General features: G+C 46.4%; 1 protein-coding gene across 1 annotated transcript in view; it reads left to right on the forward strand.

Annotated features, from left to right (window-relative positions):
* Window positions 1–1,692: 1,692 nt before the first annotated feature.
* The window catches only part of cdh22 (cadherin 22), a gene marked incomplete at both ends in the record, with an annotated part of 60,764 nt that continues 48,280 nt past the window's right edge, over window positions 1,693–14,176 (forward strand). Inside the window, 2 exons of the mRNA XM_084460613.1 lie at window positions 1,693–1,785; window positions 8,884–9,178. Coding sequence (XP_084316739.1) covers window positions 1,693–1,785; window positions 8,884–9,178 — 388 coding nt within the window. The remainder of the gene's footprint in view (window positions 1,786–8,883; window positions 9,179–14,176) is intronic.

The following is a 14,176-nucleotide window of genomic DNA, read 5'->3' on the forward strand; positions in this document are numbered from 1 at the left end:
TCCTAATCGCGGCTCTTTATTTGGGATTCTTGCTGAGCGCAACAAGCGGCAGCTGGAAACACTTCCCTCCCGACGGGCGGGAACAAAAAAGCAACACAATTTAGCTGCTGGCTTGGAATGAGTGAGGTGAAAGGAAAAATTGGCCGGTGGAGACGGGAGAGGGTGACGAGAGACGCTTCATTGTTCCTCACATCCCATTCCGTCACAACATGATGTTTCAAACGGATTTTTAGGGATGCGTCAATATGAAAATGTTGGCCGATAACCGATATTTACCGATGTCGATATGTTCTGTATAAAAGCAAGTTTCTATGATAATCATACTGAAAAACACATAGAAACACTGTCCCTATTTCTAAAACATTCGTAAAAGCCGATAAATCATAGATTTACCGCATCAAAAATGACACGCACAACAGCAGATAGACAGAAATAATTATCGGCTGTTCACATCGGCCCTGTTTTGCACATCGGACCGATACCGATTAAAAAATGACTAACGTCGGCCGATACCGATATGATCGCCGATATATCGTGCGTCCCTCATGACTTTCCTTTCTGTCTTACAGGAGTGTGGCCGGGAAGCTGTTTGCAATCAAGAGAGTGGTCATTCTGAGCCAATGGAGTGGCCTGTGGAATGCTGTCTCAGTACCAGGATGGAAGGACCACAGTGACATCCGCTGAATCTTGCTGAACCCAAGGACCTCTCTCCTGGACACAAGCCTGTAGTGGACCAGCCTAAACCCATATCTGATTCATTTAATCAAGGCTATTTTTGTGCATAGTACAGTGCAGTTCAAGTGACAATCGGCGGCCACATGTTGAGTGGATAGTTGATATACTGTTGTTTACTGGAGATGAGGGCCCGAAGCTGTTAGTGTAATTATCAATAAAACACAGCCTGCATTGGGAATACTATCGAGGCCACTGGCATGCCTATGAGGGTTGTAGGATAGCTACTATATACATATTTCTACAGGAAATGGTTGGATGTAAAGAGCATACGAGCTCAGGGAGCTGTGTCTCTAAGCCGACATCACCTCCTTTTCCTCAGTATCCATATCTATCCTAGACGGTGAAGCTGCTCGCAGTCCCGTTTAACAGTGCATATTTTCACATTCATATTTTCATATCTACGTTACGCTGAAACACTCCTTTTACCTGAACAGATCTGATCTCCATTAGAGAGACAGGGAGATAAGACGGGGGAAATACTGTGGTGAGAAGAGGCACCTTTTCAAGATAAGACCATTTTGAAAGATTAGGGAAGTTTCGGAGAGGACAAAACGTTCGCAGCGCCCGTAAATCCAGAGGTTCCGAGTTCTGCGTTCTGTACTTCGTGCACACTTCAAATCCGAACCCGCTAAGAAGTGAGAATGCTGCAGAATCCCCTGGATTAACTCACCGATTCTAGAACAGTGAAAGCTTTTGTCCGCCCCGGAGTTCAACGGTTCTCCTACAAATCTGTCATCTTGATACCGTTACCTCCCCCCCTGTACATCCCATGTAGATCCCAGCGGGACCTTCTCAAATTCCTGTTCCAAAATGTCTTATGGCTTACCATACTGGAGATTAGGAGCTTGGGGTGTGTTGGCAGCCCTGGGTGTTCTGAGCTGCTGTAGGGGTGGAGCTGAGCAGAGCTCCAGGACTAGAGGAATGTCCCGGAGGAACAGCCAGGACCTGCAAGGCCTCATGTCCCATGAACGGGTGAAGAGAGGATGGGTGTGGAACCAGTTTTTTGTGGTGGAGGAGTACACAGGAACAGAGCCGCTCTACGTGGGGAAGGTAAGGCATCCACAATGGGACACTTCTGGTTACGATTGTGGGTTTCATATTTCATGCATGCCACCATCTAACCTAGCTTTTTAATCAGTCAACGTTTTGGTTTCTACCTTCATAATATCATGGGAACTTCAATCAGGAAACATATGAATGGTAGTGAACAGCGTGAAAAAAATAATAATTATTGATCCCGATTGAATTGTGCCATGACCATCACATATGATGTTTGTCAATTTAAAACGTTAATTTTACTAATCTCGGTTAACTCACAAGTTAGCTAATTAGCTAACCCAAGATATACTCGTTTAACACTCACCAAAACCTTGTAAAGCCGATCTCGCATGCCAGCTCTTACAGAACTCTCCGTTTGCATCCCTGCAGCTCTCAACATGGCCAGACTTATAGTGATTTTCACCTCTTTTAAACTCGTTCTGGAATAACTGCTTTGCAGTATTAAGACAAACTGCGACTTTATTGACTTGCAAAATTGTGTTTTAAATTGACAAACATCATATGTGATGGTCATGACATAATTCAATCGGGATCAAGAAATTATTAGTTTTTTGCCATTGACTACCATAAATATTTTTTTCTGAATTAAGGTCCCATGGGGCGAACTCTTCCTGCTTCGGCTTAGGCGCTCTATACATGGAGAAAGTGTACCGTACCAAACTACCGTACCATTCCCTTCCCTTAGTCTTATGACTTATACCTATGACATGCATGGACTTGTGACATGTATACAGTAAAACCTTCCATCGCTATCAGGGTTTGCTTATTTTGTTTATACACATGCAGATGAATGCTCCCCATGGAGAGGCAGTTCTGTCGGTTCTCCCCGCGTGCTGCGGTATTTTATCCGTTCTAAGAGAGAGAACTCCTCTAGCCAAGAGGAAGGGGCTGCTGCCACAAGAGGACAGAGACTGATTGTCTGACTGGGTGCGAGGCAGACAGGCTGACAGACAGACAGACAGGCAGACAGACAGACAGACAGACAGACAGACAGACAGACAGACAGACAGACAGACAGACAGACGGACGGACGGACGGACGGACGGACGGACGGACAGACAGACACACAGACAGACACACAGAGAGACAGGCAGACAGGCAGACAGACAGACAGACACACAGACACACAGACAGACACACAGACCAAACAGACAGTCAGGCATTGAGGCGGGCAGAAGACAGACAGACAGTCAGTCAAGCAGCCAGGAAAGAAGAAAATGTGTACATTGTGTGTATATGTGTGCATGTGTGTGTGTGTGTGTGTGAGAGAGAGAGAGAGAGAGAGAGAGAGAGAGAGAGAGAGAGAGAGCGGGAGCGACTGAGAGAGACAGAAGGAAAGAGAGAGAAGGGATTCATGCATTTCAGAGTGATTCATTAGGAGAGAGTGTTCCAGGGGAAGAAGGGAGCTGATATAAAAAGGAGAGAGGCTCGGCAGGGGAGAGAAGAGAGATGATTTTATTAATAAAATTACCCAGAGTTATTGCGCTCCATGAGGCCAGGGCAGCAGCCAAGACTATTAATAGTGCCTGGGTGGCAGTGTGGCCGGACTCATCCATCGCTGTGGGTATCAGAGACTTTAATTAGAGCAATAGAGGAGTGAGTAGAGCTAGCGTGCTTCCTATCAGCGGTGGACATTTACAACAAGTCCCCCCCCCCCCCACCACCATTTCTCCCCAACTCAGCAAAGTTGCCAAGGCTGTCTAACTGTGGCCATTACTCTGCCAATGAAATATGATTCCCCCCTAACTGGTCACTCACATGGTAATAAAGGGCCAGGTCTGTCCGGTGCATTTGGATAATGAATCCCGATGATCTGCCATCTTTTCCCCTCCTAAGCCTCTCTCTTTTTTTACACCCCAACTTTTATATGCTGTATATCACCCTCACAGCGCAGAGGGACTCGGGTGAAATGCAAGGTGATGTTGTGACACAAGGTTCTGAGGGTGCTGGAATGAAAAGTGTTTCAATTCTAAGGCTATCTACATGAAGGCGGCCTGTGGTGGTACATAATAAAACATGTACCTCTCAGAGTTTTCTCTCTCCCTTTACTCCAAGGTCCTTCTGTTGAAATTCATATTCCTGCTGACTGTATGTGTACAGTACATATAAAGTATGCTGATATACACTGCGGGGGGGGGGGGGGGGGGGGGGGGTACTTCTTGGGAGGACAGCTTTAAACCAATTAGAACATTTCGATGAGATTATAAGAATATAAGAAAAATACATATACAGAATACTGTATACACAAGTTGCCATGTATTATTATTATTATTGTTATTATTATTATTATTATTATTATTATTATTACTACTACTACTACTACTACTACTACTACTACTATCTTTGTCTTAGTGTTGTCAATGTCCATAAACAGATCGTCTAAACTCGAGGAAGCTGAGACCCATTTGTCTGTCTGACTGCTCCGGGCTTTGAGAGTGATTTGCAGCTATCTTATGTGCGATTCTAGACTGAATCTTCTTTAGCACGCAGGTTAAGAGATTGCTAGAGTAACTGAGCTGGTGCTGTATTGTAGATTCCATCTCTGTTCCATTAAACCCTGGATCCGAGTGCCTGATCTACAGTACAGTCATGAAGAGAAGCAAACAAATAAAATATGAACTACTGTACATAATAAAACATGTGCCGCCAGGTGTGTGAGTCTGATGGAGGTAAACAGAACGAGACTGAGAAGAGAATAATCTCACTGTAGAGATTTGACGGGAAGCCAAGCAGGGGGTGGTGCAGTGATTGGGGAGTTTTTGATTACCGATAATTACCAAACAACTTCCTGCAATCTAGAGAGACGCAACATTTATGATAAAGGATTTAGGTCTAAAAAAAAATGATATGATAAAACTACTAGACACTGTTTTGCATTCCAAACCGAGCACACGCGGAATAAGCAGAAGAAATTCAAAGTGATAAATGAACGAATTTACACAGACAAGAGAAAATATCACCTTCCTGCTGGGGCGGAGGTAAAATAGCCAATCAATCAATCAACTAATCAATGACCTTGCACGATACACACCAATCAGCGAAGATGATAACAAACATGCATGACACACTAAAGAATGACAAAGATAAATTCAAGGCCAAAGAAGACCCCCCAAAAAAACAAAGGCAAGGCAAGGCAAGGCAAGTTTATTTATATAGCACATTTCAGCCACAGGGCAATTCAAGGTGCTTTACATGAGACATTAAAAGCATTAAAACAAAAAGCAAGACATTATAGACATTTAAAACAAAAGGCAGGACAAATTAAAAGCATTAAAACAAAAAGCAAGTCATTATAGACATTTAAACAAAAAGCAGGACAAATAGAATATAGGAATAAAAGTTACAGTGCAGTATACTGATAAACATAGCTCCTCTTAGAAAGCAGTGGCAAAAAGAAAAGTCTTCAGGCAAAACAAAACAAAACAATGCAATGTCCTCTGCAAAAACAATAACTTGTATCAACCTTGGTTTTTGGACTGTGTCTCTTAATTGCCTTGGTTACACCACTTGTGGCCCCCGGGTAGTTAAGTGAGCAGGCTGCGTAGCTACTGTAGCATTGCCAGGTAATCACTGTAGTTTTTCAAAGAAAAAAATAAAAGTTAAAGGTTCTGGAACCTCCAAATGTTGTCCCTTGCGCCGGCCTCTCCAGTGCAACGTTGGGGCTCCCATCTTGTTTGAGCTCTTGCTCCAAAGGTAATTGTGTGATTTTTTTGTGTGTGAAATGTGACAGCCACTGGAGATTTGGTCCAAATTCTCTAGAGGGCAAAATATTATTATTAATATATATATATATATATGTTCTAATCCCGCCCTGGGAACAGTGGAAGGCAGCAGAACCATCTAGGCTTCACTACTTCATCGAAGACCCCACAGACGTCCCTGGCCAGCACCTGCCGCGGAAGCAGTGGACAACCCTCAATCGTCTGAGCCCTGAGGACAGGCGTTGGGCCCTTCGGCGAGGTGGGGCCTCGTGGACAGTGCCCACTGTGAATGTGGAGACGCCCCTACAGACTGTGGAACACATCATGACCAGCTGCCCCAAACGCCGGCCACCGAATCCGAACTAGGTCTAATTAACCTGGACGATGACACACTGGACTGGCTTGCTGCAACAGAGCTGAAGGTCTAAAAGACATACGCAAGAAGAAGAAGAAGATCCCGCCCTGGACATGCCGAAACAGAAAGGTTGCTGGTAGATAGTAACTGTAGCCTCATCTGATTGGCTAATATATATGGTATATCTCCTTGGCATACTGGAGAAAATGCCTCTGCTTAGTTTTAAGAAACTATCTTCATCCAGTAGTTTGAGTTCCCATTAGGCCTAGCATCATTGGAATTCCAGCCTGACAGCATGCATAATGGCTACATATCCTGCTCGCATAGATTGTCTTTCCCCTCTCACTGGCAATGATAGTGAAACCGTCTTTGATAACATGCTTAATCAGACGGTGTGTAGAAAATCTTTGATCGCATACGGCGAATCTTAGCGTGAGGTTCCAGGTACAATTAGCCAAATGCAGCTTGGTGCGGTATCACTGGGTTGTCTTCAAAGGGGAACAAAGTAGCTTACGGAGGCGGGATGTGAGAGGCTGGATCTGGACGCCATCCAGGAAGTCTTCTACCAGGAAGATGAGACGGAATTTCACACCTTGCTCCTCTCTCCGTATGACTGTGTGTGTGTGTTCCTTTCCTGGTTGCACCTCAGTAACATATACAATTTAATGTACAGCATAACACTGTAACCATGTATAGAGCACTTTTAAGTAATGGTTCATTGACTGGCAGTGCAAGAGGCATCTGATTGATTGATTTGATTGATTTTTTATTTTTAAGACAGGGACAAGCTACAGTAGACATTTAGGGAGAGATGCACTGTACAAGGTTATAGCTCAAACAGCTAATTTCCACCCGCAGTCCCTGGGCAAATAAATAGACATATATCTGTGTCTCATTGTAGCCCACCAACTCTATGTGTGCTCAGTACTGTATGTGCAATGTGCACAGTTATCACCACAGCTGAAGAGGCTGTAAGCCATATACTGTACATCATGACGTGACCAGCCTCTTGTCTGGCTTAGCCAGAGTCCAGAGTGACCAGAGCACTTGGTTTGTGTGTTGACCCCTAGTTCACATGCAGGCCAGGAGCATTTCCCATCAACCCCAGCAGCCCCTGCCACTCACCCTGCAGTCTGCCCTCTGTGTTACAGTAATGTGTGTATGTGTGTGTGTGTGTGTGTGTGCATGCATGCCTGCGTGTTTTATTCACCCCCATGGTCGAAGATGTAGTTTCACCCAACCCTGAAGCATTCTGCTCAAAGTCGAGCCTCGATTCTGTGAGGGAAGGACTGTGAAGGAAATTCACACTGACTTGGGCAGCACTTACAGTAGAAAATACAACATACTAGGTACAGTATATTTAGCTAGTTTGAATGAGAACCATGCATGGCCACGACACGGTAGATGTGACCATCAGAGAAGCAGGGCTGTGTGAATTGGAAGGTGAAGTGAGTCGAGGGCTTATTTTGACCAATTCTGTGAAACAAATTATTTGTTTGATTACCTAAAAGTACTACAGACAGTCTGTTCTTTTAATATAATTATGCTTTTAACTGTCAAACAAACAAAAAAAGTGCCTGTTTTTTAAATCCTGACTGGATTTAGCAGCGGTGTGTTTGGTGTTGCTGATGGTTAGGATTGCTAAGCAAGTGAAGCCCGGGCTTTGACCTTCAATTAGGGGCTTTAGTAAGGGGTGCAAAGCTTAGAGTCAGCCTAAATCACTCGCTTCAAGATGGACTGAGAGACAGATGAGCACATCCAGCCCGAGGGGGGGAAATAGACATCATCCCAGCGAACTCAGTCAAGCTCACTCTGCCAGGACCCTGTCTCTGTCTAACCATCAAGTCCTGTCAGGGGAGCCATTCAATGTGTGTGTGTCCGTGTGTGTGTTCTGTGTACGAGCGTTACAATATGCGTTTGTGTGAATCTGCACGTCTTGCTGTTTTGGCAATGCTCATCACATTAATTTGTGTCTTTATTTCCAGCATCTGCTGTAATATTCTATGCGGAGGACTGCCAGCTGGTCTGTCTAGCCGATCAAAGACTGACGCGAGGGGACAGGGTGAAAGCACAGAGAGGCTTTCTTTTCCAGTCACACACAGCATCCCTGCGTATTGAACCCTCTCCGTCGGGCTATTGAAGACACTTTTATTATAACTGAAATATTGATACCTCCAAAAGTGTATATTTTCTCTGACTTCATTTATTTGACGTGAGGAAGATTCAATATGAAGAGAAAGTGATAGAAGAAAGGCAATATCAAGGCGCAGGCTTGCATTATTCTGCGGTTTTACGACAAATACTTAATGAAAACCCCCATGAGGGTAATAGAGGCCTGTATTTAATTAAAGCTTGATAAAATATTAACAGGAGTGTCCGGAGCAGTATTCCCCCCTCAATCCTCCCCTGTACAGGCTGTGGAACCAGCCTTGAATTCTAATTTCAGATTGGAGGGAAGGAGCCCCAATGAGTATCCAAAGTATCTAAACTGTGGTTTGATTTATAAGGGCTCCTTAAATCCACTTTTCACCACAGTGCTCATATAGTAGCATCCACATTTAACAATCTCAGAAATGACTTTGATCTCCCAAACTTCAAAGCACAGCTTTGTGAGATAGTGTAAATCAGGAGACTCTATACGCTTGTCTTTTGTCGCCGCGGTGATGATGTTGATGATGGCAGCCGAAGGAGGAATGGCCTCACGCTGCACTGGCTGCTGGGAAACGGATGAGAAAGGAATACCACACTGTAACTCCCAACTTTCTGATTGGTGGAAAGAATGCTCCAGAATTTCCCTGTCTAACATTCATCCTCCACTGACATTTCCTTTCTCTCTCTCTCTCTCTCTCTCGCTCTCTCTCTCTCACTGAAAAAGCATCCAAGTCTTTCATCTCAGGGTGTGGTTTCTCCTTCCAAAAACACGAGGACCTCCGCATTTGAAATACTCTACAGTATTAAAAAACATGTGTTCTCATCTTCGTTATCTAACTCCAGCGTCTCTCTCTAACCCCTCGTCTTTGCTTTGATTGGCAGATCCACACGGACTCAGACGAGGGAGAGGGCAACATCAAGTACACCATCTCCGGCGAGGGCGCCGGGTCCATCTTCATCATCGACGAGCTGACGGGCGACATCCACGCCACGGAGCGTCTGGACCGCGAGGAGAAGACCTACTACACCCTCCGAGCCCAGGCGCGCGATCGGCAAAGCGATGACCCCCTGGAGCCCGAGTCGGAGTTCGTCATCAAGGTCCAGGACATCAACGACAGCGAGCCCAAGTTCCTGGAGGGGCCCTACATCGGGAGTGTGGCTGAACTGTCTCCCATAGGTGAGTAAGAGAGGGGACAGGGACGATTAGAGTAGAGGGACAGCATTATGATTACATAACAGCGTTGAGAAAACAGTGCTAAATGTTCGGATATAGGATGTATCTCCTCCCTCGGTCTTTCCAGCTACTCACGCCCCCACAATAGGCAGCGCTAGAAGTTGTGTCCTGGCGTTTGGTTGTTTGAGACAGATCGAGGTTTGCGTAGGAGCACAACGGAGACAGCCTTTAGTGATGGGGGACTACGGCGGTGGGTTTAAAATGGCTTTCCGCTGTTCGACCCTGATTGGAATTAATTCCTGCCTCCTCAGCGCGTTCCATACAAGGTCCACTCCTGCCCTCAGCACTTTTCCCAAACAGGAAGAAGGAGAGAGAGAGAGAGAGAGAGAGAGAGAGAGAGAGAGAGAGAGAAACGGAGAGGAATATGGAAAAGAGAGGTGGAGAGAAACTGATAGAAGAAGCAATCATGGAAAAGGGGAGGGACAGCAGGGCTAAGCCACGCTGTGATGTCGTCCGTCCCCGCCCCGTGTCTCCCCGTCGGATGACACATCCAATCGCGCGCCCTTCATGTTTTATACATCGCCGCAGCGCGCCGGGCCTAATGAGCGCTTAGTCATGCACCTCCCATCTTGTTTTCTGGTCGCATTTGCTCTCCTACAACAACGGCTAATGGGGGTGGCGGCGGCGCGGGCGGGATAAGGTCACCGTCGGCGCCGTGATGGCTGACATCTGGGTGACAGCCTGCGAGACACACGTCAACCTCGGTCCCGACCGCCGAGGCCTGTTCCGCTGGCAGTATTGACGCAGTCGTCCGTATCCCATCAAGCATTGAAGTGCCTTTAATGCTCGAATATCTTTTATTACCAACATTAATCTAATTTGAGGAAAAATGAACGCGTCATACATGTACTGTAGTAAAATCTCTCTTGATAGCAGAATATAATTATGTTTCCACGCCATTTAGCTTTATTATGTACCTCCTTAGTGTATACGTCCTTAGTACAGTACAGTATGTACCTCCTTAGCAGCCAATGATGATTATATAACTAAGCACAGGTCGCATGCATTGAATTACACCATGTACCGCAAAGCGCCACTCGTCAAAGTGAAACTAATTGAGGAGTGCAAATCAGCATTTATTCAATTGGCGCAGTCGTACCGTGGCAGCCTGTGTTAAGGCTGTAATCGCTGACGTGGAGCGCCATGATTACATGGGGTATGAAACGGGGGCGATGCGTCTCCCAGCGAGCCGACGCCCGTGCTGGTTAGGCTGTAATGGCAGCAGGTGGCCTGTGTTAGACTCGCACCTCGTGCTCACTCACTGTGCTATTTTATGGTCAGGTCGTGGTTGGGAAACTGCTCGGGGATGATCTCAATAAGGAAGTAATCAAGGAGGCGGCCTGTGGCGCATCCATTCCCACTTATCACTGCTGTCGTGTCCCGTTGAGGAAATGCCCCGTCGTGGCCCACGGCCCCTGTCAAGAGACCCCGACACCAGAATAACATTTTGTTTACACGTCACTCACGGCCTGCTCCTTGCTTGGGAATGTGCACACTGAGGAGCGAGGGGAGGGGAGGGGAGGGGAGGGGAGGGGAGGGGAGGGGAGGGGAGGGGAGGGGAGGGGAGGGGAGGAGAGGAGAGGAGAGGAGAGGAGAGCAGAGCAGAGCAGAGCAGAGCAGAGCAGAGGAGAGGAGAGGAGAGGAGAGGAGAGGAGAGGAGAGGAGAGGAGAGGAGAGGAGAGGAGAGGAGAGCAGAGGAGGGGAGAGGAGAGGAGAGGAGGGGAGAGGAGAGGAGAGCAGAGGGGGGGGGGGACAGAGGAGAAGAGAGGAGGGGAAAGAAGAAGAGGAGAGAGCAGAGGAGAGGAGGAGAGAGCAGAGGAGAGGAGATAAGGGGAGGGGAGAGGAGTATAAACTAGGAGTGTCAAAGGAAGATGAATTAAGCGGGATCATTCGTGTTGTCCTGAGAACGCACGGGCGGCTAATGAAATCGGGGTCCTAAATCAAATTTGCCGGGCGACAGTGATTAAATTTAGCATCAAGGCGCTCAAATGTCTTCATGTTGGGGCGGGGGGGGGCAGGGGTAGCCATGCCGCCGAATACAGTCTGTCTCCCTCCTGCCCCCCCATGCGATGACCCTGGGCTGATGACCCTGGGACGACGTCACAGGCAAGGGGGGGAGGGGGGAGAAATACGGCGTGGATGATGCACAGTCAAAACCCTCAACCTCGTGTAAATGTTAGCATAGACAAATCAACACGGCGTGAGGAAATTAGCATGATCGTTATCGTATTTCTGTCGGGGGTTGGAGAGCGCTACCGCCCTCTCTCCTCGACGCCGATGGTCTTATCATGTGTGGTACACTTCTATAGTGCTGCTGTTGGCCTGTGGTGACCCACGCGTACAGTAGGCTAGCTGTTAAAAGCCGCTGGTGGCAGAAGCCAGCGCTGTGTGGTTCAGTCTGGTGTCTCGCTACTAATGGGGCCAGTGTTAACAGCGGCGGAAGACCACTCGGCGTGAAGACCCACCAGGCTCTCTGTGATTAATGGTTGTTCACTTAAAACCCACCAGGTCATCATCTCTCTTCATGGCTTATCCCCATTTTTTATTCTTCAAATAAAAGCGGCTCCTGCATTTAAGTAAATGGCGTGTCGTATTAAAAGCTAATGCCACTGCTCTGTATTGGAGACCAGCGAGAGAGAGAGGGAGAGAAAGAGAGGGAGAGAGAGAGAGAGAGAGGCGACTACTCCATTTAAAGTCTGAAAGCTTCTTGTTTTCACCCTACTCTCATTCTGCTCTTGCGTAACCTGGGGTACGGTGGCCATTTTAGGAGATTCTCAGGAGTCAGATGTGCGCTATCACCTAGATATTTGTCAGACGGCACCTAGATATGTGTCAGATAATCAGATAAGTGATGATGTCAGATAAGTGAGATGGTATCAGAGGACAGGTATCAGTTGTCAGGTGTCAGATGTCAGGTATCATCAAGTATTAGATACAGTATCAGGGTTCAGATATCAGAAGTCAGTTCTCCTTTGACAGGAAGTGATGTCTCACTCAAGGTCAATGCAATGCCATGTAAACGGGATGTGAGGTCTAATTGCTTAACACATCAACCCTCGGCCTTTCTACTTAATATGCAAGCTTCCTGAGAGTCAGTGGGCAGAATTTAACATGGCCGCCATTCAAGTTCAACGCAATGCCATGTAAACAGGAAGTGATGTCTAATTGCTTAACATATCATTTTTTTGACATTCAACTTAATATGCATGCTCTCTAAAGTTCAATAATCATAATTTAACATGGCCGCCACTGGAAGTGAGGTCTAATTGCTTAACGCATCATCCCTTTGACATTCTACTTAATATACATGCTTCCTGAGAGTCAGTGGGCAGAATTGAACATGGCCGCCACTCAAGGTCATCACAATACTGTGTAAACAGGAAGTGAGGTCTAATTGCTTAACATAATCCCTTGGCCTTTCTACTTAATACACATGCTTCCTGGGGGTCAGTGGGCAGAATTTAACATGGCCGCCACTCAAGGTCATCACAATGCTGTGTAAATCTCGTCTTTTACTCACAGCTCATTGGAGAAGAGCTGGGGTTCTACCCCGGTCCAGTCCATGTACCCTGTATCGAAAACTTTATTCGACTTTTTTGACAACAGGATAAACAAATATTGGACGGAGAGTACACGGACCCTACCATTCCAATCCCCTCAGATATACATCGCGGTCCTAATCTATGCAAATCTATGGTGTATAGTCATCCGTTTCATTGGGGGGTCTCTGTACAGTGTATCGTGTTCTCCTTCTCCAGGTTTACTTCCTGTGCTCCTGAGGTGTGCTCTCCCTCCAAGAGACACTGCATCACATACCTGACTTTTCTTTATCCTGGGGCTGCATGGTGTCTACTGTAGGGATCATGAATTTTTGTTACTCTGTTACCTCTCACACTCATGAACAGGAAATGAGGTCTAATTGCTTAACGCATTATCCCTTTGACATTCTACTGAATATGCATGATCTCTAAGGGCGAATGGACGCAACTTAAGCAATTAGATCTTACTTCCTCTTTAGGGGAAGGGACGATGAGTTAAGCAATTAGACATTACTTCCTGTCGAAGGTGAACTGACCCTGTTCCCGACCTCTGATACCTGACCTCTGATACCTGACCTTTGACCTCTGATACCTGACCTCTGATACCTGACAACTGAATCCTGACCTCTGACAACTGACCTCTGATACCTGACACCTGACTTGTGATATCTGACAAATATCTAGGTGATATCTGACAATTGACTCCTGAGGATGTCCTAAAATGGGCATCGTACTGAGGACTGGTGAACTTAATTAAATGTCTTTGTAATTTGACTCTCTCTCTCTCCTCTCTCTCTCTCTCTCTCTCTCTCTTTCTCTCTCTCTCTCTCTCTCTCTCTCTCTCTCTCTCTCTCTCTCTCTCTCTCTCTCTCTCACACACACACACACACACACACACAGTCCACTGAGGTCCACTCCAACCAGCTGGTGGCTTGTGGGTGAGGAGGAGGTGTGTAAATGCTCGCAGCCTCGAGACACAGTTGTCTGGAAGTGAGATGGGTTTGATTTGTCTTGCCAAGTGATGCACTCCAGATGGGTAAACCCACTTTGTTAGAGAGAAAATGTATTATATATGCTGTATCTATTCTGCTGCACAATGTCATAGTAGTGCCATATGCATAGATGTGCACAGTGTGTGTGTGTGTGTGTGTGTGTGTGTGTGTGTGTGCTTATTTATAGAGAGAATGGGATGGAAATGGGATTTTCCGGGGCAGTCTGACAGTACGCCATAGCACAAAGCCAGCAGGAAACAACATTTATATTGCTTTCCAGAAAAATTCAAGCATCACGGATCCCATAGCCTAGTACTATTAACAAAGGGGCCGTGCATTTTTGACAATAGCAGTCCTGGATCAAAGTTTAGCTTTTTGTTTCCGTTATATAACGAATGGGATCCATGTGG

The sequence above is a fragment of the Borostomias antarcticus genome, assembly GCF_949987555.1.
Source record: "Borostomias antarcticus genome assembly, chromosome: 33".
Lineage (NCBI taxonomy): Eukaryota > Metazoa > Chordata > Actinopteri > Stomiiformes > Stomiidae > Borostomias > Borostomias antarcticus.